Here is a 25,535-nt window from a genome sequence, read left to right as displayed (position 1 = left end):
GCTGCGGGGGTTTCCTCCGGGTACTCCGGTTTCCTCCCCCAGTCCAAAGACATGCATGGTAGGCTGATTGGCATGTCCAAAATGTCTGTGAATGTGTATGAGATTGCGCCCTGCGTTTGGATTGGCACCCCATCCAGGGTGTACCCCGCCTTGTGCCCCATGCTCCCTGCGACCCTGTGTAGGATAAGCGGTATGGAAAATGGATGTATGAATAATAACAAGATGGTGAGTTTTTTGGTTTTGTTTTTTGTTCCATCGGAGCAGTTAATGCCTGATATTTACATTTTGAGGTACGTAGCACCCTTGCAACAAGAGTTTGTACATTAAAAGGTACACATTTGTACCTTCATTTTTCTGGAGCTGCATAATCCACCTGGACACAAAGAGTTAACAGAATGATCTCAGACTTAATTCAACTCTGAGGGCTCAATTTAACATCATCACGATTCCCCCCCATCAGCACCACCACCACCACCACCATAGCTGCAGTGTAATTATCACTAACACTCAAGATCAAACTTGTATCTTCAGCCTACACACTTCTGTCACTTGATCTATTGTTGGCTCTAGTTGAATAACAATGCATTTATTTGTTGCACACACACACACACACACACACACACACACACACACACACACACACAAAGAGTTTCAGCTTTAACTGCACCAGTTGCATTGTGGTTGTTGAAAGCCTGCCTCCCCTCGCGCACTGAGGCGCACTCACAAACACACGCACACGCAGGACGGACCAAACTAAGTCACGTGAGCGCTCATGAAGTTCTTCCTCCGGCCTGTAAAAAAAAAAAAAGAAAAAGAAAAAGGAAAAATCAGGGATGCAATTTGAAGAAGAGGAGAACAAAGAACTCGGAGGGTATAAAACCTCTGCAGCAGCGCGACCCTCCTGCACTGCACCGGCTAAGGAGCGCGCGCGCGCGCGTTCTTTCCACTCTCCTCTCTCTTTCTCTCTCTATCTTCCTTACTCTCTCACACACTCACACTCACTCACTCACACACACACACACACACACACACACTCTCTCTCTCTCTCTCTCTCTCTCTCTCTCTCCCATCAAGTGGCCAGCGCGTGCGTGTTCTGGTCCGGGTCGGATCGAAGCGCGCGGCGCAGGTGCTGGGTGAGAGTGCACGCGGAAGGTGTTATTCGGGTTTGAGTTGCGCGCGTTCTTTTTTTCTTCCTCAAAATTTTTTTTAAATAAATAAATAAATAAACAAACCCCGCATGATGACCACGCTGTTGCTGCTGCTGTCCTGCGCGCTGTGCGTTCACTCTTTTCCGCTGGGGGACGGCAGGAACAGCCGCAGGTACAAAGACCCGACGGTAAGTGAAAAGTTCAGTATAATAACTCCTTTTTGCAATTTTTATTTTTGCAAAACTCTCCTGGTCGAGTCACCTCTCAAATCTTTATACAAATCGCCTGCGCGCCAGAGACCTGTCGCAATGAAAGAGCTCACTACCTCACTGCCTCTAGGGCTGTGCAATACATGCTGTTGTTTCTTCATTACCTAGCTAGGTAATAATAAAAGCACCAAACTCTTGCTGCATGTTTTGTATACTCAGTGTGTATATCTTTTAAGGTGTATAAGGACCAGGAAGCTAATTAAAGGTATGCCACCACATACACTTTCCCAGATTCAGCCTTGATGAAAGATCTGAGAGCATAATGTCATCTCATCCAGAGCTTCACTACCTTTTTGCACCCAGGAAACTTGTCCTTTGCTTTAAAAAAAAAAAAAAATCCACATGATCTCATGATATCACAGATGTATTATTTGATCCAAATATTGCAAATGTGCACCATCATGAGCAGTCTGTTAGAGGCAAGCATTTCATTCCTGCACTTTCCGCTCTCAGAAATCTAACATAAACTTTAATTTAATTAAAAAATGTTCATGTGTTCATGCGTTAAAATGGGAATACTTGAGTTCGGATTAACCCTAATACACACAACCCATCTACTAGGTTTTTAGGAAAATACTATACTTTTTATAACTATAACACATTATATAAGGGTTGATTGTGATGTCCATGGTTTTTTTCCTCACACTTCATGGACCCACCTTGAGAAATCTGAACCAGTCATTAAAAGTTTTACTGAAGGTTAATTGGAATTTTTTCCCTACTAGGTGGATGGTGGTTCTGTTGTGCTGTTTACTGAAGACATGTGTGACATATTGAACTTAAATCGAGACCCATTTGTGTCAGATTTCAAAGCACATTCGTTTGTTTTAAAGAAGGAACAAGGGATCTTGAGTATTGAACTATGGACTCTTTCCACTCCATTGTGTGTTTGGAAATCAGAGACATGGGTCAGTAGGTCAGTATAAGTCTCCTACTCCGCTACATCTGTTATTCCTGCTTCAGGCTGAACTGTGAAACAGTAGTAGCACGTTTCATAACATCGGAAATCCCTCTGGCGTACACCACAAGCTAGTTTTTTTCTTCTTTTTCTTTTATGAGATCTGCATGTTGCCTACTTTTAAAAATCCTTTCATATCCCTCCCAAACATGCATCGATGCATCAAACTATGTAAACGAGTCTTTCTAATCTCACCATTCATCCGCTGTTTTGTAAGACATAGATGTGCGGAAAGTTTTTGTCCCCAGCCCAGGCTTTGAGAAGGCGGACAAAGACAAGCCACAGATGGCTGTTTTAACCCAGTTGGAGCAAGTCCAAAACCATTTTTGAAGATTTCCTGAAGGAAATGTCCGTATAATAAAACAAAGCCAAGAATAATAACCCAGCGAACGAAGAGCTCTTTGTGTATGCTCCCCTGATGTGCTGAGGAATCACAGACACATCTGACCAAATTAAATATTACACCAGAGTGACACGGAGGCATCGGCACCTATAAACACGTTCGCTTAATACGGAAACCCGTCATGCTGCACTTTCTCAAACACGAAGACTGACACCCCAAACTAAAGCATCTCCGAGGCAAATCGGATCGTTCCCAAACCCCCTGTGCGGAAGAATTATGCTCATATTGGACGGAGTGCTGCAACGCTTCACTTGCATGTGCACTCAATTTGTTCCTGACTGTTGACAAAGCTGCAGAGTGGAGATTATGCAGGCAGGGGCAAGCCATTTGGCATGTGGTGCAGAATAACAAACCCTCAGTTTGCTGACACAGGGAAAAGGGAAAGAGCGAGATCTCATCACTGCTGCAGCTGTATTCCGTGACGCCCCCTAAGAACAGAGTGCTGGAATTTAGGGTACTCTGGTTATTCCCTGATTGGAATAAAATATACATCCACTCATAATACCTTCCAAAAAAAGATGCACGAATGCATTAAAGTAGGCTACTTAGGTTAAAGAATTATGTCAATAAGTTTGCTGGGAAAGTTGTGCATATTCAGAGTCGGGTTAGACATATTCGTAAGTTGATTTGCAGATCACTGTTCATATCTGTTCAGGTTATTAAAATCACCTGCGTAGTTCATGCTTCCTAGATTTTTGGGTTTTGTTTTTTTTTTTAGTACAAGTGTCTGAGTCATGGATTTTTAATAGTGCCCAGACCACCATCTTTAAACACAAGCACTTACTTTAAAGCTTGAAAAAATTGGGGATAGAAAATGTGGACTGAAGAAACAGATGACTTCTTTTTCTTTGCTCTCAAATGTAATACGACGAAGTGAAAAAATAACTAATGGCTAATGACCTAAAAGGTGTCGCGGATAATACCAGTAGCATTAATGATCAGAATAATCACTACTAATTTGGTTTAATTCTCATATTTTAGCAGCTTCTAAAAATAGCACTTGACCCAGCACATCCTATTATGTTGCATTTTATAATTTTTAGAAAAAAATATTCTGCACAGACAGTTAATTGTGTGCACAATTTAATGAAGCCACACGATATTAAATCAAAATCATGAAACCCTCATGTTTGCATGGGTTATTATCTCTTTTACCTCGCTTTTAATTAGCTGTTTTGACTTGTCAAATTAATAAAACAATGTCTTTTTTTTGTTTTTGTTAAATTGACGTGCTCTTCTGTAAAGAAAACGCCCCCATGGTTTGAAGGATTAGCTGACCTAGTACTCAGGATAAGCAGTGTCTCAGATTAAGATGCTGTTTCTTCAATGTCCTCCATTTGGGATTTTCTTAAAGAATAGCATCATATTTATGAAATATTTCTTTTTCAGTGTATATTTTCAGTGTATTTACAGCCCAAAACATGAATTGCAGCATGACATATTGTGGTTACTGTGAGGCAGTGGCACTGGAGCTCCTCGCTGAACGAGATAGTGTGCAAGAAAATGGACTTAAGTACGAGTTGAAACATCATGCAAAACTGAGACACGCCTCTGTTTTTGGCAAACTCCACCTGTGTGCGTAACTCTCACGTGACTGAAGCTGAATAGTTTTTTAATTCCATAGTTAAGTCTGAGGTCTGAATACCTTTATGCACAATTTTGGTATTAAATCCTCATTATGCGTGCTTAACACGACTTAAAGCAACCCTGTATGCTACAGTAAATATTAGGGGTCTCATAGGAGATGGAAATGAGTTTGTCAGTCCAATTTTAACATAATTGTTTAATAGTTCTGCGCAAATAGTTTGGTGATGTGCTAATTCAGTGAAAGAATGGTGCCTCTTTGTGTTTTAAAACTCGTGATGGATATTCAAACACAGCAAATCCTCACAAATCCTGTACATACTAAATAGTGTGAGTAGTAACAGCTATTAACAAAAAGTGTTATTGTTGTTTTTTTGTAATCAACTCTTCGGTTCATACATGTATATTTGAATATTGACTCTAATCGGAAAGGCTAATTCTACAGTTCACTAATAGTCATCATCAAATCTTTACAGATGTAGTGAAACATCTGTAGGAAATGTTCAGAGAATAACACAAACTTGTGTGATCAGTGCAGTCTGCAAACGTGCGCTCACCTGCTTGGATAATTGCAGCTTTAATGTGATATATCAGAGAGAAAGTCTACATTCTCCTGCTGTCATTTTTCAAAGAGGGATGGGCTTGATGCCTAATTCAAATTCTGCTTGATGTCTTCACCAGCTTGGCAGATAGACAGCTTGAGGAGTTGAAATCACACATAAATAATTTTTTTTCTAGAGTTAGCTTTCAGTCCTATTGATGGTGTACAGATTTTGCACAAATACAGATCAGAATCCTTAAAGAACGCATTTTTCTAAGAGTGTAGGACCATTAGCCATCCAAAAAAAAACAAAACACCACAGAGAACGCATTTTAACCATCCAAAGATCATCTGAAGGAAGATTATTTGAAGATCCATTTGTTATATCACTAGAAGAACAAACGAGAATTCTTTTTCTTTTCCAATGTATAACCATCAACCTTTTAAAGAACCATGGAAGAACACCTTTTCCAGTAAGGACCACCAGTCATTCAAATAACCGTCTATTTTTCTAAGACCATAGAACCATTATACATCCAAAGAAGTCTAAGGATATAAAACTATTAGCTATACAAAGAGCCCTCAAGGAACCCATTTTCTATGTGTGTAGAACCATTATCCAGAACCCAGCAAAGAACCATTGAGGAACCCTTTTTTCTAAGAGTGTAGAACCATTAACCTTCCAAAGAACATTGGAGAAACATTTTTTTTTTGACACTAAATGTTGTAGCAGTTTTAAAAAGTCAAAGGTGCAGATGGCGGAGAGAATGTGATGGGAAAAAACAGCCTTAATAGATAAGAAATAAAGAGTTCCTGATGAAAAATGAAAACTTTAAAATAGATAACGTAACTTTAAAAATTAAACTCACAGATGTTAAAAAAGTAAATGTAAACTTAGGTTGAAAAAGTTCATTTAAAACCATTTTAAAACTTGAACTCAAACTTAGTTTAAAAATTAAACCCTAAATAAAATACCCTTAGTTAAACATGTAAACTTAAACTTAGTTTAAAAATGTAAACTTAAAAACTTTGTTTAAAAATGCAAACTTCAACTTAGTTTTAAAAAGCTAAGTTAAAATGTCTAAAAAGCAAACAAACTTAAGTTGAAAAGTACATTTAAAACTATTTATAAAAGCAAACTTAAACTTAGCTTTAAAAAGTCAAGTTAAAATGTCTAAAAAGCAAACATAAACTTAGGTTGAAAAAAATGACAATTAAAACCATAAAAAAAAGTCAACTTAAATTTATTTTTAAAAAGAGACCCTAAAAATTCCCATAGTTAAACCAGTAACTTTAAACTTAAGTTAAAAAAGTAAACTTAAAAGCATTTAAACTTAATTAAAAAAGTAAATTAAAAAATTAATTAAAAAATTAACTTAATCCTTTTAAGTACGCTTTAAAACTTTAAGAAAGTCTCCCCACCTTTAACTGTAACATTTAAAATGACCCATTTGTAAATTTGAACACTCTTTTTATGTAAATTGTTTAATCATTAAATGCAGAAAAGCGACGTGATGCTGCTTCAATCCTCAGTATAAAAAGTTAAGCTTTGTCTCTCTATAGCTCAGTTATTACCGTGACAACAGAGATGAGAGATTGGTTTGGAGGACGTTCGTGTGAGGATGTCTGACATTGTGCAGCACTGATATTTACACTGCATTCTTAACCTCCAACCTTGCACTGTTTTTCCATGAGTCCATCCACAAATACATGACCTAGATACTGCTCATTTCCTATTGACTAAAGGCATTTTATATCTATCATCTCCCATCAGCTTTAATCCTTTTTCCTGTTCCTACGAAAACATTCTCCCTCGACACCGTAATCACTTTGTGTGTGTATACAACCTCTGAGCTGCAAGGTTCTGGAAGTTTTTTTACGGGTAAATATTTACCCAAGTCTAATTTCCTCTGAATCGTTCATTTTTTATCTCAAGTGTGGCCTAATTTTATCTGCTAAGGGATGCCTTAGCTGCTGGGGACGGGAGTTTATCGCTCGTCTTTAACGACCACGAGTTCACAGGACAATGGCATGTTATGAAGAATGGAATGTTCTGTATTAGAGGAGTAAAGCAATCATACAATACATATCTGTATCTGTGTCTGTAGTCCAATTTATACTTGTAGGAATGGCCTAAAGTAGTTTTTTTTTTTTTTTTTGCTCTGTCAGCATGGTGCATGAATTCTGTCTCAATTGACTTCACTCGAGTTCATCATGTTTTAACAGAGATGGGCATGGGACTGTTTTTTTTTTATTTATTTGCTCGCACAGTTAAAATTTTAATTTGTACCTGCCTGCGATATTTTCTAATACATTTCCAAACTAGAAACAAAATAGTAGTCTAATTATAAGTGAGGGCTGAATGAATGAATCTTGTAATAATAATGTACCTGCTCTTGAAGCTTCTTTGTCCCACAAGCTTCATATCTGACACTCTTGCTTGCAAAACACCGCAAACGTCTTTTTTGTTGTCATCCCGCAGGATCCCAGTCCCGATACACACCTCAAGTCTCAACGAGATGCCTTGTGAAACATCCCAAAAAAAACAAACAAACAAACAAACCAACCAACCAACAGTCGTATGCCTCTAATTCGTATCTGTATTTAAATCTGTTTATTCTGAATAATGCCTTCGTATTTTGGTTAAATCCCTACTACATACCATAAGCTGTTTCATGCCAAGTTAAACCATCTTGATGTGAATTGTGGCTCACTAATTTCTCGCTTGTATTCTGTGAAGGAATGAGGAACAGATGATATCACCCCTGAATACCCATCGGATGATCGTTTGCCAACAGGGAGACAATTATCATGAGCACTAGAAAATGGGACTTAGGCCAAGCTCTAAAGCACACACACACACACACATGCACACACACACATGCACACACAGTTCTTTAGGTTTCAGCTTTAAGCCCGGTCTCACTAAAAAGACAAGGAGAATGAAGATGCATCTCCGGCCCTTCGTTCTTGTCGTGACATGTCAGCTTTTTTCATTTGCACCCATATCTCATATAGGACTTCAACCCAATATAACAAACATTTTTTAAAAATTTCAACCAGTGAACAATCCCGGTCGATTATCTTCTCTCATGTTCACGCTGTTCATAACATGATCCCTGATTAAAATACGATGAAGAAAGCACAGTAGCATCTTTTTTTTCAAGCTCTGAGAGACAATTGTTTCTTTACGATGCACTCGGAGATGATAGCTTTTTCAATTTGCCCAGTACGTGACTTATAGATCTGTTTATGATCTGAAAAACGTATCGCTTTTACAGCTGCATCGGCTCACAGAATCCACCCTGATGCTTATCTTTATTCCAGGAACAGGAATCAAAAAGATAACAGTAACACAATCGCAAACAGTATGTGACAATGGATTGTTTTTTTTTTTGTTTTTTTTTGTTGTTTTTTTTTTTTTTTGGGGGGGGGGGGGGGGGTTATTCCTCTTTCTAGATATAAAGATGTTTGTGACGAGACCGTTTCCTTACACTATCACGATACCCTTAAAAATAGAGAACTATTTTGATAGCTTGCTCGTGAGCAGGATGTCATCGATACTTTTATCATCTAGACATATACGTAAGGAAATAAGTGTCCGCCATACAAGTCCATGAGTAAGCTGTTAGTATAGAAATGATAATGTATTACAGCGAGCGCATGAATATAAACCTGTGATTTGCCCTGCAGCCGAAACTACTCTCGGAGCTGCTGTTATAGAAAATTATTCAACGCCTTTTGACCAATCAGAATGCCTAAGCTACATTATGTATTAAATTGCACATGCCTTATAAGCCATGATAAATAAAGCCAATAATTTTATCCACTAGCAAAGAACTTTATTTCTCCATGGATCACTTCCAGATACCTCAAATTGCACTGTGTGTGCTTTAAACATGCCATCAGTCCAGCCATCTAATACTGTGTTGCATTGTAAAGAATGAATACGTCATCCAATATCAGGTGCAAACAAAGGCTTCACTATTTTTCGGAACTCCTGCTGCTTCTCATAAATCCTTCAGTGTAGGAACATAAATCTGACAGACACACGGCAGTGTTCGCGCCTGGCTCGAGACACATCGTTATCAAGCAGTGCCAAAAAAATGCATTATGTGAAGCGTCATGGTAAGCTAAGAGGAAGGTATGCAGGTGTCGTTCGCCAGACATTCGTTGCCTCACCTGACTTGCTACATGCAGGTGGATCCTATAAAATTTGCCCACACATGAATGATGGTGTAACCCCCCCCCCCTTCTTTTTTTTACATTACATTTACGGCATTTGGCAGACGCCCAAGGGTGGTAGCTTGGCAGTGCTGGGGCTTGAGCTCCTGATCTTCTGATCAGTAACCCAAAACCTTTAACCACTGAGCCACCACTGCCCCATGTTACCTTTTTAAAGGTAAAATTGTTTCATAGGTAAATTATTCCACATATACATTAATAGTCCGTCTACCAACATAAAATTGACTGCAATTGAGGAAGGTTCTATCCTTAACTTTTAACAAAACTCTATACGAATGCTGTTTTTCCATTGAAAAACCGCTCAGAACGCTCTTTATTGGCCAACTCAGACGTTTGTTTCTCTGTTGATTTGAAAGCTGGAAAAGTGAACACAAAGACACACCCATCAGGTAGAAGAAAAATAACCGTATATGAAAATACATCCGTATTCATTAACTGCTTTATCCTGGTCAGGAGCACAGTGGATCTGGAGCATATCCCCATGAACACTGGCGAGAGTACACCCTGGTTGGAGACTCCAATCCATCGCAGTGCATCATGCACACACAGAGGAATAGTGTAGCCAATCCACCTAGCATGTTTTTGGAAACCCACAACGACAGTAACCTGAGGTCAGGATTGAACCAGGGACCCAGAAGCTGGTCTGGTATTGGAGTTGTTAAAATCCAAAAAAAAAAAAAACACCTGAAAAATCATCAATTTCGCGATTGCCTCAGCATACACTTTTTTATTACCTGCAATAACCAAAGAACCAAACATGTCGATTTGATCGTTTCAAGGTACGGGTGCGCAAACTTTCGCACTCAGCTATAATAACTGGTCATAATGATGAGTTTGCGACGGCACACTTAGGGGCTTGTTTACAAGTCCATTCTTAGCTCCTCCACGTGCACTTATTTCTGACCCTGGTATTTGTGTTTCTGTCATTACAGCAGGTAATCTGCTGACTCAGGAAGATCGTCAAACAGCTTATTTGATTTTTACCTCAGGCACCGATCTTAAATAGCAGTTAGGCTCTTAAGAAACATGTAGAAAGCACATATAGAGAGCATGCAAAGTCAATACTTTATCAAATAAACTCTATATCTTAGCCAGAATGCTATGTTTGTAGGAAATATTGAATTCCAAACTAACCCTGGAGATAAGTTCAAAGCTGACAGATATGAATGGTGTATTTGAAAGGCGTTATTTGTTATGTGACGCTAGCTGTTGTTTCTATCATCCGGTCCTCCTGCTAGTTTTTTTTTTGTTCCTAATGGGAGTTCATGTTTGCTCTGACTCAATGGGCCTGTCTTGTTGATTTAGCCATTGACCTGTACTCTTTGACTCCTGTTGAACTGGAGACACCCTTGTGTTTTTCTTCCATCTCTGTCACTCACTAAGTGGTGCCTGAGGCCAGTCTGTTGAGAGGGCAACCATGAGTGTCCTACAGTAAGCAATCGTAAAATAAATAAATAATAGAAATTAAACTTTGCTTGGCTTTAGAGAGTCAAGTAGAGACACAAACTAGTTATTTGGATATCTCACTGATTATACTCATGTTCAGCAAACATAGTCAAGTTAATGATGGTACAGCATGCTTGCTAAGTCAGCAGAACGACTCAGATGGAAATAAACCCTTGTAGCATAGTGATTGTTGTGTTGTGGAATTCACATGGCTGTTAATAGCCCTGGGGCCATGTTTTTTTTTAAGTAACAATATCAAGTTGAGCATGCCTGTTTTGACATGTCATTCGTTGTCTTTTCTTGAAAGTTCTCCTCAATGTTCTCTTGTGGTTACGCCATCATTGTCTGTTAATTTTTGTTACATTTTGTTGTAACCTTTTACTCTGATTTCATTTAAATCTCCTCTTGTCGCCCCCCCGCCCCACTCCACCACTCTCCCCATTTTATACACTTGTGCAAACACAGCGTGTCATTAAATAACATGACAGCCTTTAAAAGCCTCTCTGAGGACAAGAGATGTGGAAGCGTTTTTTAAAGGCATTAACAAGATTAGTTCACCTTATTCTACCCTCTGCTCTGACTAACTCTAAAGACAGTTGGAGATCAAGTTTGAAAGAGAGATACAAGGTCGATCGAGAGAGTAAGAAAGAAAATAACGAAAGAGAACAGATCTGCATTAAAGTGACTTTAAAGAGAGTCATTTTTGCTCCCAGCCAATTAACAGAGCCATTTCCTCGAAATACTGCCAAGCCCTTAAATGGAAACAGACAAAATCGAAACAATCAAAATGCCCGAGTTAATGGAGTTATGTAATAAAAAATATGTTTGGAAGAGATTCCAGTGAAACTGCACCTTCTGTAATAATATAGTCCCATTTTCCCATTACTGTTCTACGGAAGGCCTCCACCACCCCACCACCTTCGCATCATCTCCCTGTTGCCCTGCTCCTAAAATCTGATTTGATCTTTAGCCTGAAGGTTTGGTCTTCGAACCCAAGGCAGAACTCCAGCCCACTTCTCAGAGTTCATTCCTCCTTCTTTAGTTTTGCAATAAAACAGAAAAAGTCTACACCTTAAAAAACATGTCTAATTGTTGATATGGTGTAGTTTGCTGCAAATTGCTGTGGTATTCAAGGAATACAACCCTTCAGGACTTGCTGTTAGTGTAAAAGAAATAGTTTCCTGTTAGGCCGCATCACGACACCCCGTCACTGCTTATTTTCCAATGACAGCACACAATTACGTTGTGCTGTATTTTACTATAATCCAGAGTCTCTCTTCAGTTTCCATCTGCATGAATTTAAAATAACTGATAGTTCTTATGTCTGTGCTTAAAGGCATGGCCAGAGAAGATTCATCATAACACGCTGAAGAAGAGGGGAAGAGTGCCGCATGCTCAAAACACACTAAAAGAAGACTTGGAGAGTAAGAGGTGGCAACATCACTCCGCTGTCTCCAAGAATGGCAGTGACATCTTGAACAGGCCACGGTGTGGAGTCCCAGACTACCCTTCAAAGCAAGAAAGCTTCTATAATGTACTACAAAGCGGGGGCCGACATGGTGGACGGTACCGAGGCAAGCGCTATGCTCCAATGAAGGGATGGAACAAGACCAGCTTCACATACAAGTAAGGTGTTTATATATATATATATATATATATATATATATATATATATATATATATATTTTTTTTTTTAAATAAATGACTGTAACACTGTAATTAAATGGTGCAAGCGAATTCCTCTTGGTGGAAAGCATGAAAAGCATCATTTACTTACATTACATATTAGTGGTAGCTTTTGATGCATTGCTGCTTGTGATGGCGCAGACGCTCTCTAATAATTCATGGCCCCACACAGATCAGGTGCCTCTGGCTATACTATAGTTTTTTATATATCTGAGGAATCCTCCTCGACACAGACACCTTGTCTTCTCGCAACCCGTAGTAAAGTGTTTATGAAAGGTTCTGAGTAAGTGTATTTTCACAGAGAGTGAGAGTGTTGTGTGGGAAAGAGTGTCGGCTGTGTTTTGCTGTTCTTCCTCTTCTTTCATATCAGAAACATCCCCTTTTTCCAGGCCACCCAAGATCAAGGTGTTTTATGTGATTCGTCTGGATGTTCCTAAACGCATGGTCCAAGGACTCAGATGGTCAGATGCAACATTCGACTGTGTCAATTTTTCCTTCTGTACCATCTTAATTAAAAGTTAAAAAGTTAATGTATTTTTACTGCTTACCTTCCCTGGTAATCAAGCCTGCATTTCTTGGGGTGTCATTAGCATTTCTTGGGTCTTTTATGAGTCTTAAAGCTTCAAGCTGACTTCAATTTCATCACTTTTTTTTTTTACGAAGCTTTGTGATTAACATTCTGACCTCTGCTCGAGACTGACTCGTAACTTCCATTTCAGTCCACTGGACATTTGCCTTCCCCTGTAATTTGAAGCAGTGGGGTCATGACCTCAAGGTACAGACAATCTATCCGTAATGTGCTCAGTCGTGTAACGGTGGTGGAACCCATGTGATTCCTGTTTCGCCTCTGCCACTCAGCAGGAGATAAGAGGCCAGGCTAAGCATTAAATTCGAGAGAACCTGTCTGGCTGTTTGGAGCCGGCGTTGATTAAAACTCCCCCAGGTTTATGGCCCAGTTGCTGGAATCATGACCCATAAATCTCTCATTGCCCTCCATTCAGTTCACGAACTCGATACTTTTGGCTAGACTGGTCTGCCCTGCCTCTTCCATAAATAATGAAGGGCTTTGCTGCCTCATCGCATTCTTAGAGATAGAAACAAAAACATAGAGATGTAAAGAGCGACAGAGACAAAGCAGAGAACGATGGAGAGAAGAGACATCGGTCTTTAACTCCACCCTGTAGTATGGAGTTTCTGTAGTGTGTCACTTTGCCCTCATATGACTAATGTCTCAAGGAGGTTGTTTTTTGGAGTCATTTATAGAGCCACACTCAGCCCCAACCTAATGATGGACTCTCCAGTCAGAAATGATGATGTAGGATCAGATTCCTCGCCTAAGTGGCGCGATCTTAGTCACAAATCCAAGACAAGACTAGATTCCTGATCTGCAAGGTTTTCTGAAACCCAGCCAAGAGCTCTCTCCTTTCCAGACATGGGGGAACAAAGAGCTCCAGTTCTGAGGTTTTCTGAGTTAGAGATCGTCTGGAAAATGTAACAGTTTACCAGGGGGGTGATACAAGGTGGCACCCTTGAACTTAGCCTTGCCATCCTAATTAAAGGAAAACCCAACATAAAGTGTCTTCGTAAGTTGTTAGGTCACCATAAGCCACCAGAGCACCTTTAATGCACCTTTGTCTCTGGAACTGTACTGTACTGATAAACACCATTTGTCCAAAAGATATTCCCTCTGTTGGTGTTTTCATAATGGTAGTTCTTGAGTGTTGTCTAACAGGTCACTCCAAAATCTCTTATAGCATTTAACTGGGTTGAGATCTACTGACTGCGAAGGTTATAGCATATTATCGTTTTCATCCTCATCAAAACAATGAACCCTTATGCCCTGTAGATAGGGAAGGGGGTTCATCTTGGAAAAGCCTGTACCTGACCCTAGGCCAGAATTAATGGAAGTGGTTAGTCTGCAACACTTCTATTCTTCTACTCTTGTCTAGACTTGCAGAAAAAAATTGTGGCTCCAACAAGAACCCTGGCCCAGATAGCTAATTATGTCATGAGGATGAAGGTTGCCTGGAACAAAAGCCATCGAAAGCAATACAGATGCACAAGACCAAGCAAAATAAGTGGAGGTGACTGATGGTGCGTTATTTTAGACATTGTGTATCCGTGTTTAAGGAAGACTCAGTGGAACATGACATGTTTCTAGAGACAGAATCTGTATGGCCAGCTTAATTGTGATCTCCAGGAAGTGATCTGGTAAAATAAGAAGTTTGTCGAACAGCCCACTTTTTTTTGTCTAGGAGTAATATTGACTGTTGAGTTCACCATATGGCATCCAGGTTATGCTCTGCTTTATGGGGAATCTGATCCAGAAAACATCCCAAACGTAACAGTAGGTCATTATCCTTATAGTTTTGGCCTGGATAGTGGAAGAGGTACATAGGTGTGCCCTTTCATGTGGTTCTAATCAAGTACCGATTGATTGACAGGGTCCCTCTTTGACCCAACATTTAAAGATGCCCCAGCCAATCAAGTGTTTACTTGTTGACATTGTTCTGGTGCTGCCTTCTCATATTTATTGATTACTTGTAATTCCAAATGTTTTTTGCTAACACTAGCTAGTTCTATCTGATCTAGCTGATGTTGGTATCCTTGTACTTGGATATTTTCCATAATCTTTCCTTATAGAGGTAAGTCAGTGTTTATGGTCTAACTGATGAATACTACAATTCAGTTGCATTTAGAAGAAAAAACAAATTACCTAGCGTCAACTGCTAAAGCGGCTCCTTTCTTTCTCCATGACGAAAGTGTAAGGGGTGGTAACAATTTTTTTCAAAGGTTTCCACCTTGTAATTACAACTTGAAGGCAAATTCCTGGGCAACTTTAATGTCAAGCACTAGTATTTACGATGAATTTTTGAAGTGAAAATGTGACACGTGTGACCGTCTGGGAAAATCCATCGGATGTCACTGTGGCTGATTTCCCCATACTGTATTGGATAGCTGGATGCCAATAAGATAGTATATACGGTATAGCATATATGTGTGTGTATATATATATATATATATATATATATATATATATATATATATATATATATATATATATATATATATATATATAGACCTATATGTAGTAGAAAACGTTGATATTTCACCATATGAAGGGTTGTTTTCCAGGCTGCCAAACATATATGAAAAATTAAGGTTAAATTTAAAATGCTGGCATCTAAGGAAATGCCGTTTTTCACTTGTTCATCACAATACAATTCCAGATCACATTTGATCTTTTTTTTTTTTTTAAACAACTGTAATGTAATAGCTCATAGCCTGATGCCAAAATTCTGCACACCCTTTCTTTCGGGTATTTATGAAATTATATGATGGTCTGAGGCAATGAAAGAGGTGTTTGACTTATATTACTGTTCAGTGGCATGAGGATAAAACCCAAACACTCACTAACCCCTATATTGTTACCATGTCATGCACACGCTCACTCATGTATCAAATCCGTTAGGGCCTGTCTGTGTCTGATGCAGGCTGAACAAACACCCCATCAATCCTCCAGTGGCTCAACTTTCTCAGCAGACAGATTAGCCTGTGGTTCATAAGTCACACTCCTCCATGGTACCAGACACCTCACTATAGAGGATTATGGCTGGCATCGATGAAACCAGTTCATAGTTGTGTGGGTGGTCTGTAGTGAACGTATCTTTGTGTGTGTGTGTGTGTGTGTGTGTTTGTGTCTCAGGATCCTAAGGACTCCGTGGCAGATGAATTTGGAGAAAGTGCGGGAGGTGTTTAGTGATGCCGTACAGGTCTGGAGTCATGTCACTCCTCTCACCTTCACCGAGGTCCAAGGGGGTCATGCCGACATCACCATCGACTTTGTTAGGTAAGACGTCCGTGCTTTGCATCACTCCTGGAGATAACAGATGTTAGGAATTTCCAGCCATCCTGTGGTTGGCGCTGTGGTTTTGGAGTTTCCCAGATGCTATCTAAATTAAGGCTAATATCATTTTTGCAACATGATTCATCAGCTTGACTCATTAACTCTCTAGTGTTCATTTACACTAAAGAGATTTTGTTTCATTACCTTTTTTTTTTTTTTTTTAAATTTAGTTTGTTATTAAATGCTTATTAATGCTTTCACATCTGCATCTGTTATTATTGCTCGTTTAATTGCTGAGAGTAAACAATGGTGGTGTTTGAGTTGAGTTTAACCATTTGACATCACCACTACCCATTAATATGCTAGCATAAAATGCTGGTTTTAGTCACACAATGTAATATTTTGCACAACGTTATGAATCTAGCCAGATAGCTGACTAGTGTTAAGTAGCTCATTAACGTTATATATTTTGGATGGTTGGTTAAAGACACATGATTAAGGTTGTGATTTTTGTTTGGTGAATTTAACTTAACTCTGCCCTTGTGGATCTAGTAACGACTTTGTGGCTAGGTTTGGCTGGTTTGATTAATAGTCAAATGGTAACAAAATCCTTATGTTTGCCAAAAGCACTTTTTTCCATTGACTTACATTCAAAATAAGTAGCATTGTCTGAGAAACATTTTATTTTTTCCGCCTCTGTATCCAGGGGCCATTTTAGATGAATACCTGATGAATATATATGTTTACACTAATTCCTTTTTATAGAGGGGTGGAACGTAAAGCTGTATTCTTCTCTGTCCCATCGATATTACATTATAGTCAAAGTACAAGTATTGTATTAGAGCCAGTTTGAAGATGGTCCCATCAGCCCATCAGAGGTGTTAGCAGACCATATTTCAACATTTAAAGAGTGCTAGAATTGGTAGATTATGTCTTCAGGAAGTAAGCCTGTATGTTCTGAAGAAGCCTTCCTTGTAGACAATATGCAAATGAGCATATGATGAGGGGCTAATGCTTAACTGGACTCTCTGCAGTACTTATAATGACTTCATTGTGGAAACCATAGAGAGAAATGTTTTTCATGCCACTGCACAAACACAGGAGCCGCTCTCACTGTCAAGGTGAGACGATCAGAAAAGGGCAGCATGAGATCATGTGCTGATAATTGACGTTCCATGTCTAGCACGCATGCATGCATAAATACCAAGTCTGCAGCTGGGCTGGTAAAAGGAGAAAGGCTCAACAGTAAGGTCACACCTTCACACACCTGACAGGTGTTTTCTTCAGACCTTTGTGTTATGCCCTGCACTGAGACCCCATGGTGTTGTCAGTAATCCCTCCCTCACTCTCTTTTATCCTCTTTGAAACGCTGATGCAAATATTGCAAACCAGGACTTGTTTTTTCTGCGGTTTATTAGCGCCGTGTGCCTTCGAGCCGTGTTTTTTTCCCCCACCAAATATGTGCTCCTTCAACATGTTACTCATTTTACAAAGTGCTTGGTTTACAATATCCTGCTACACACCAGACCTATATAAATATTTTTAGGTCAGTTTTCACCGGAGATTCTGTTTCCTTCCGTAAAAAAACCCCCCAAAATATTGCTTTAATAAGTGCATCCTAAAAGCCATTAGTTTTCCCTCCAGCGGCTTTCGCGGGTTCAATATAATCTCCATGTTCCTGGTATAAAACATCCGGCTGGAGCACATCCACACAGACTGTTGTGACTGACTTGCTTTCTGTTATTGTCAATAAACAGAAAAATGCCAGTGCAAGACTAATGCAAGACTGAATATATCTGAACATACTGGTCGTTGCAGTTAGGGACTGCCCAGAAACGTTCTCATGCCCAAGCCTGTAAAGTTGAATCAATCACACTTCATCTCTATGATAAAAAAAAGACTGGGCATCTGTCCAGATTTGCCATAATGTTGTGAATGTGAACACGCATGACCGAATTTGCAAGTCAGCTTTTTCTTTCTTCAGTCTGGATGGTATCCAGGATCTTACTGTATAACCTATGTTCCCTAAAGTGCTGGAGTGTTAAGATGATCTAACGCGAAGCAGGAAGTGTTCAAAGAACGAAAACTTGCACAACACAAGATCAGGTGTCCGTTTTGCTTTCTTAGGCCATACCAGATGAATTTGCGTGTTTATGCAATGAACTCATGAAGCGTTAGGGATGAAATCAAGACTTATGACTTCACACTGTCCTGTCTTGATGTTCAGGTATGAACATGGAGATAAGCTGCCTTTCGATGGTCCAGGAGGAATCTTGGCCCATGCCTTCTTTCCTAGAACTCACCGGCAGGGAGAAGTACACTTTGACTATGATGAGCATTGGACTTTGGGCAATGGCATGGGTGAGTGATTTGCGATAAAGTCAGTGAGGGCGATGAAGCTTGACAGTAGCCATTATGAAATGTTTTGTTGTTGATGATTTGAAGACATTAATCAAAGAATAGTGCTCATCTTTGAAAGGTAATAAGTTCAAATACTCTGATTAGTGGTCATTAATCCACATGCCATGAAATACCATGAATTCTCGATTCTGATCAAAAGGTGTTGATTTAATTTTCAATAAAAGGAGCTCTCATAGGACGTCCATCTGTAATGCAAATCATATGTTTATATTAAGACGCTCATTGGAATAAATTATCGTTTCTACACTAATAGCTATTTCACATATTTTAAAACCAGGTTGTTATTTAACACAAAAAATGTATAACAAAAATGTATCATTTTTGATATGCTGAAGTTTGAATGTGTATGTAAAATTTATGGAAAGAGTCTCCGGTGTCAGTAAGTTTTCCACTTCAGAACCAAGGACTTTGCACTTTTCTGGGTTCTTGGTATCATAAGTTGCGTTTTTTTTCTTATTAACTTCAGGATTTTTTCTTATTAATGAAACAAAATGCATGTGCATCCATCTCCTTCAGGCACAGACATGCTGCAGGTGGCTGTTCATGAGATCGGCCACACTCTCGGGCTGCAGCACTCCACAGATCCTGGCTCAGTCATGTCTGCCATCTATAGCTTTTCCTACCCCCCACAGCTCAGCAAGGACGATGAGATGCGCATCCAGTCCCTGTATGGCATCAGGCCTGTGCAACAGAGGGAGCCAGAGTTAGACACCAATGACATCATGCTAGTAGTGAGCCGTACAGTTTTCTCACTGCTCTGATCATTGAATTGGCTGTCAGTTGACTTGACAGAATGGCAAATATTCTGACTCTCCCTGCTGCTGCTTTCTTCTGCTTGCAGCCTAATTCCTGTGACACCGACTTCGATGCTGTGTCGATGATCCGTGGTGAGCTGTTCTTCTTCAAATCGGGCTACGTGTGGCGCATACGTGATGGTAAACTGCAGGACGGGTATCCTGCTTTAGCCTCCAGACACTGGCGTGGAATTCCTTATAATATAGATGCAGCATATGAGGACACATCTGGAAACATCTGGTTCTTCAAAGGTGAATAAGGTTGGGGAGGCTAACACCTTTTTCTTAGAGATCCAGCTGGCAGGACAAAATCTGGAGATGAAATCTAAAGATATCAGTTTGCCAGCATAGATCAGTTTTTATCTGGCATCTTTGTTGATGTTATACACTGAGAGTTCAGGCAAGTTTTTAGTCTCTGGAAGGTTAGACCACAGCCAATCAGAGTTACAGAAAGGTATACAAAATTGCAGGTGTATTTTTTACGGCTGTTGATTTTACTGCTTGAGGAACTAGTCTAGTTGGATCAAGGTAAACCTGGCTCCCGTTATCCCGTTATTCATGCCAAAAAAAATCAAACAATGTGAATAATATTGTCAATATAAGGTTAAGGTTTTTCCTAGGGATGCACCGAAATGAAAATTCTTGGCCGAAGCCGAATATAATGATAAACATGGCCGAAGGCCGAATACCGAACATTTTCCATGTATTTTGCATTTTTTTCACCATTGCATAAATTAAATAGTTAAAATGTGCTTTTTACTATTTTGTCTTGCTTTTCAAAGAAAAAATCAATTACAAAAACTACAATTTCAAAATATTTATAACACAACATTTTTTTTCATTCCAGCAAGCATAGCCTACCAACAAGGCACAATATAACTTTAAATAAATAAATGAGTAAAATAAAAATATTTTGATGTGGTCATCTTTGAGCCCCTCTTGAATAGCCTATGTTAAGCCTATAACTGACTGCTGAAAGAATGGAGCACTCTGCAGCCTACAACAAAAAAGTGCATTGCCAAGAGTGCAAAAAAGTGGATGGACCCACAACAAATGAATAATTGTCCTAGACATTTGCCTACTTCTTTAACGGCCATTCTTACATCTTTCTTTGACACTTTAAAATGCTTCCACACTGCCGACATGTTTGCTGCAATTAAAGCTTCGGGCGTCTCACTCTGGTTGCTATGATATTTGGTCGCGTCATCAAACACGTCATTGTTCGGTCAAATTTATTCAGCCTTTTCACTTATTCGGCCGAACACTGAAAGTGCTTTTTTTTTGCTATTTTCAACCGAATAATTTCGGTTGCCGAACATTCGGTGCATTCCTAGTTTTTCCATGATCTAGTATTATTCCCATTAAAACCCTTTAAATGCGTAGGCTTTCCATCTTTCCTGTGTTTATAAACTGGTTTATCCATTAAACTTCACACCTGTGTTTGGTTTCTTGGTAGCCTGGATGACGTAATTAGTCAATCCAGCTGAGCGTAAGATGTTTGTTCTGGTCAGGTGTTCACATACAAACAATAATCACTACTTTCCACATTTAGAACTTTAATAGCATCTCAAAAATGTGTTTTTTATTACATGTTAAAAGACACTACACTGCCTTCATTCTGGTTTTTTAAACTCAAACTGACATGCTTCCATAGTTGGACAGATCTGATCTGATTTAAAGCAAACTGAACTTTAGTTTTGACATGTCCGTCTCTTCCATGCTTCCTGGTTCTGCAGGTCAGAATTACTGGGTGTACGATGCTGAAAAGCAGATCAGCGGGCCAGATTCAGTGCAGAAACTGGGACTTCCTGTCAGTAACATCCAGGCAGCCTTGATGTGGGGTGAAGACAAAACCCAGAAGGTGTACTTCTTTAAGGGAGAAAACTACTGGCGTTTTAACCCACAGGACAACTGGGTGGACATGAGCTATGCTCGCACCATGGTGGACTGGAGGGGAATCCCGAATGACATTGATGCTGCTTTCCAGGATCGCTATGGTGAGAAAAATCCTCATTGTCTCAAAAGAATTTAACATAACTGCCCTGTCAAGCCCGCTTCTTTGTATAATCTGTACCTTCTGAAATGAACTTACCATTGACTGGAAACATTATGTTTTCATTTGAGAGATTTCTGGATTTTCCGAGTCTGGAAATAAACAGAGCAAGTATAAGAAGTTTCCTGTAGTCAGGAAAGCTTGTATCTTCCGATGATGTGAAAAAGAAACATGCAGGATGTGATGGTTGATGTTGATCAGGGAAGTTAAGCCACCTGAAATCACATCACGATTCTTAGCCATGTGCCATTTAGACAATGAGGGTGTCGATGGTGCTTGCCTGGTTGAGCAGAGATGGGAGATCAGTTCAGTTTTTCTAGGTTGATAAGTAATGGATGTTGGAAAGGCAGTCAGATATCTTGTGAGAGACTTGGAAGGTGGATGGAGACGTATGTAGCAGTGATGAAGAGAAGCCATGAGATCTGATCACTGAGCCAAGGGATGTAGTTTAACGGTAGAAAAATGATGGACCAAGAACTGGCCCCTGTGGAACTCCAGTAATAAGGTTGTGAGGTGATTAATCTATGGCTCTTCATGCTACATGGTAGAATTGTTTCTATAGGTATGATGAGAATCAGGTCCAAGCATAATGTCAAATTCCCATGTCAACAAGAGTGGAAATCAGGTGGAAAACATTATGAAAGACAGCTTTGGTTTTGTATAAAGGTTCATTGGCTACAAGAAGAGCAGTTTCCCTCTTATTTACTCTATAATATGCTTTGGAATCAAGTAAGGAATAAAACATACTGTTATAGTATTATAACTTGATTATTTTCCAATAACAGCATGTCCTACAGCGTTTTTTCCTTTTATACCACAGCAATATGCCAACACTAGCAATTACATGTGTATTAAAGAATGACACCTTACTTTTTACCTGTTTAGATATGTTTAATTTTGTCGAATGTCCACGAAACAAGTTATGAAGTGACAACGTTAACATTCCTGTTATTACTTATGTTGTAGCAGGTGTAAAGAGGAGAGGTCATCCGCTCTCCTGGTTGCCTACAAGTTGAACGTAAACAAAATGGAGGTTTGTGTATGATATATTCTCTCAAAATTTTTATGGATTTCCTCTTTTGCTTTTTCAGGCTTTGCCCACTTCCTGAAAGGTAGGCAGTACTGGAAGTTTGACCCAGTTGAGGTCAAGGCCCTCGAGGGATACCCCCGCTACATTAGCATGGACTTCTTCAATTGCCCCACCTACAAGTATCAATAAACCTCCAGCACAAACGGAGCTTAACCAACTGAAATTGTTACGAACTTGAAGATGTTTCAGAATCTTTTTACAGTTTAAACCAAGACCAACTACCTTGACTTACTACTTTTAATTATTCAAAGTGACCTGGATGATCTTGGTGACCCACAATTCACACTTATCACAGGTACAATAATACATATATCCTCACATGACCAAAAGGCAGGTTGGATGAAACCATCTAATGATGCACAAATTTCTGGAAGATTTCCAGCCACACAACCATGACACGTCTCAGGAAAAGCACGTACGCCTTGCCTTTCCAGTTTCTTCATTTTCTGCTGTCTTATGCAGAATTTGATTATTTATTGTCTTTGTATTTCGCCATCATCTTCAGTATTGTACTTACTGAGAACTCAGCATCTGCTTTCTTTGTGAAGTGCCAAAGTGTACTGTTTCACTTTTTTTCTCCACTTTCTGTTCTTACTTTTTTATACACAAAGGTGCTAAAATGACACACAGGGAAGGCGTTTTGTACCGCAGACGTCTTTTTTTTATCCAAAGAAACACAATAGCTCAGGTATGTCATTGAGTGCTGAGCTAGGAGAAGGAAAAGGCAGTCGAAGGCAAACTTCACATGTAATTCATCACAGTTTGTAACTTTGGGAAGACTGTCATTGAGTAAGAGATAACATCCAGCTAGGTGGATTAACATTTCTCTGACCAAGTTTGCTATTTTCTTTTCACCTCAGCAGGCATGAGCTCAACTATACCATGGCCACGTACCAGCTAAATGATAACGGTAGCTAAACGATATGTATGTAGCAAAAAAGTTATCTATTTAGCTAGCTACCAGCACCACAATGGTAACTCCAAATGCAAAAGTGTTTTATTCCTCTTATACCACGGCAATTTGCCGATGATTACTTTTTTAATCATTAAAGAATGATATGTACATTTGATCCATTTATAGTTACAATTTTAAAAAAAAATTTCACTTATGTTACAAGCATTTCATTCCTTTGACTGCCTTTCTTTTAATAAATAATGTTAATAAACAAAAAAACCCCACAACTTGTCAAGTTACCGAGAAACTGGACAGCGCAGTTCGTGAAGACTTTCCCATGGCAGAAAACTTACTGACTGTTTTCAAAAACTGACACTGGAGACTCCTTCCATATATGTTAAATAAACCTCTTTACATTTACATTCATTCATTTAGCAGACGCTTTTATCCAAAGCGATTTACAAATAAGGACAAACAACCTAAGCGATAAATCAAGCAGAGAACAATACAAGTAGTGCTAATACAAGATTTTTAATTGAGTACTAGAGGAGCAAAGTGCACAGTGAGGAGGTGTAAGAGCAGGTGTAGGTGCAGATTTATTTATATATATATATATATATATATATATATATTTGGTTTTTTTTTTAGTCTTTACAGATATGTTCACCTTGACAACAAATAAATGTTTTTCGTTATGTTTTAAAAATCTGTTTTTCTTTTATTAGTTGTATTTGATCATGTGGAACGTCCACCATACACACCCCTATGAATTGGCTGTTACTATTGAAACAATTACTGTGAAATGAATTAATGCCAGCCAATCAGCAACGAGTATTTCTTGATTTCATTACTGAAATCTGTATTGTAGCATGGTGCAGTGCAGGACACTGATGCTACCATGTCAGTCAACGTTGCCTTGTTTGAAATGACTACAGGGCATTTTTGATACTTTACACAGCTCAGGAAGTGAACTGTGCTCTAACCCAGAAGCAGAAGCACTGGTAATGTGTTAGCGACCTTATAAAAGGAACAGCACTGTATCACGCTTTAATATAATCTCTCATGTAATCTGCGTTCTCATCTTCTACCATAATCCTATGTACTGTGTAAATAGTTGTAAAAAGAATTGTATTATATGTGTGCTTCAATAAACATTTCTTGAATTATTCTATCTTGTCTTGTCATTAGTACACCAGAGACACGCACGCCTTAGGAAAATGCTCGTGTTAGTGAAACCTTAATGAACCTGTTTGTTGGTAATTGGGTTTTTCCTGCTTGTTTCGGCCATCTTGAAATGCCGAAGCGTGAAGTGTTTACGTTCTGAAGCAGAACGGGTGTATTTTCTTTTTATTCACTTGACGGTCTGGTTCTAATATATTCCAGCGAAGGTCGCACTAGGTAAATGCGATCCAGCTGTTTACATGTGATGCTCGGGTTTGTTTTGTTCACCGTTCCGACTGACTTGACGAAATCTGTTAATGAAGTGCATCTGCATCAGTAACGGCATGATTCGCTTTATTCATTTTTTTTCATATTCAAGAAGATTTTTGTGCAGCAACATATTTTTTCATCATTATATAGCTGAAAAATAAATCAATTAAAAAAATTATTGCTTTTTCAATACCACAAATTTTAAGATATTGTCAATGCTATAGACAAAGCGGTCATTTTGTGCCTATAAATAAGCATTCCGATTAATACTACTACTTCTACTGACCATAACCATGATCAAGGTTATTATGTGTACTAGGTTTTATAGCTATTAACCTGTAGGACTGATCTTTTGAATTGAATAGTTTTAATCTAAACCTCAAAATATAAACAATATAAACTCAAAAATATAAATAATGTCAACTTGGACCCAATGATAATTTGAATGAAAATGTGTTCTTTGAATGGAAGAAACTCTACGGCTCCGGTAAATAACCAAAATATGATTTAAATAATGAGCCAAATATGTGAATAGCTGTATTACTGTATGTTCATAAAATAAATCTGTGCTGAGGCAGTCCCTGGAATTTATTTCACAGTTAAAGCAGTTCCTGGCTGCAAAAAAAAAGAGTTCATAATCCATACTTTAGTAATTTGAGACATTTATAGGGTCTCCAAAGCTTTTGGTTCTCACATGGATTCACTGAGAGCACAATATGCTTGG

At 39.0% G+C, this 25,535-nt stretch overlaps 1 protein-coding gene and 1 long non-coding RNA gene across 2 annotated transcripts; one reads left to right on the top strand and one right to left on the bottom strand.

Moving 5' to 3' along the window:
- Positions 1-602: 602 nt before the first annotated feature.
- LOC128635354 (uncharacterized) lies at positions 603-914 on the bottom strand. Its single transcript, XR_008398335.1, has 2 exons — positions 881-914; positions 603-791 (listed from the first exon to the last, which is right to left on the bottom strand). It is a non-coding gene; the product is annotated as an uncharacterized LOC128635354 (long non-coding RNA).
- mmp11b (matrix metallopeptidase 11b) lies at positions 756-24,547 on the top strand. The gene is made up of 8 exons (XM_017493118.3): positions 756-1,336; positions 11,931-12,220; positions 15,987-16,130; positions 18,355-18,488; positions 19,065-19,279; positions 19,390-19,594; positions 21,079-21,339; positions 22,487-24,547. The coding sequence occupies exons 1-8, from the start codon at positions 1,238-1,240 to the stop codon at positions 22,612-22,614; spliced, it is 1,476 nt and encodes a 491-aa protein (XP_017348607.2). The 5' UTR covers positions 756-1,237; the 3' UTR covers positions 22,615-24,547.
- Positions 24,548-25,535: the final 988 nt, after the last annotated feature.

The sequence above is a fragment of the Ictalurus punctatus genome, chromosome 18, assembly GCF_001660625.3.
Source record: "Ictalurus punctatus breed USDA103 chromosome 18, Coco_2.0, whole genome shotgun sequence".
Lineage (NCBI taxonomy): Eukaryota > Metazoa > Chordata > Actinopteri > Siluriformes > Ictaluridae > Ictalurus > Ictalurus punctatus.
This window is presented reverse-complemented; position numbering and strand designations above follow the sequence as displayed.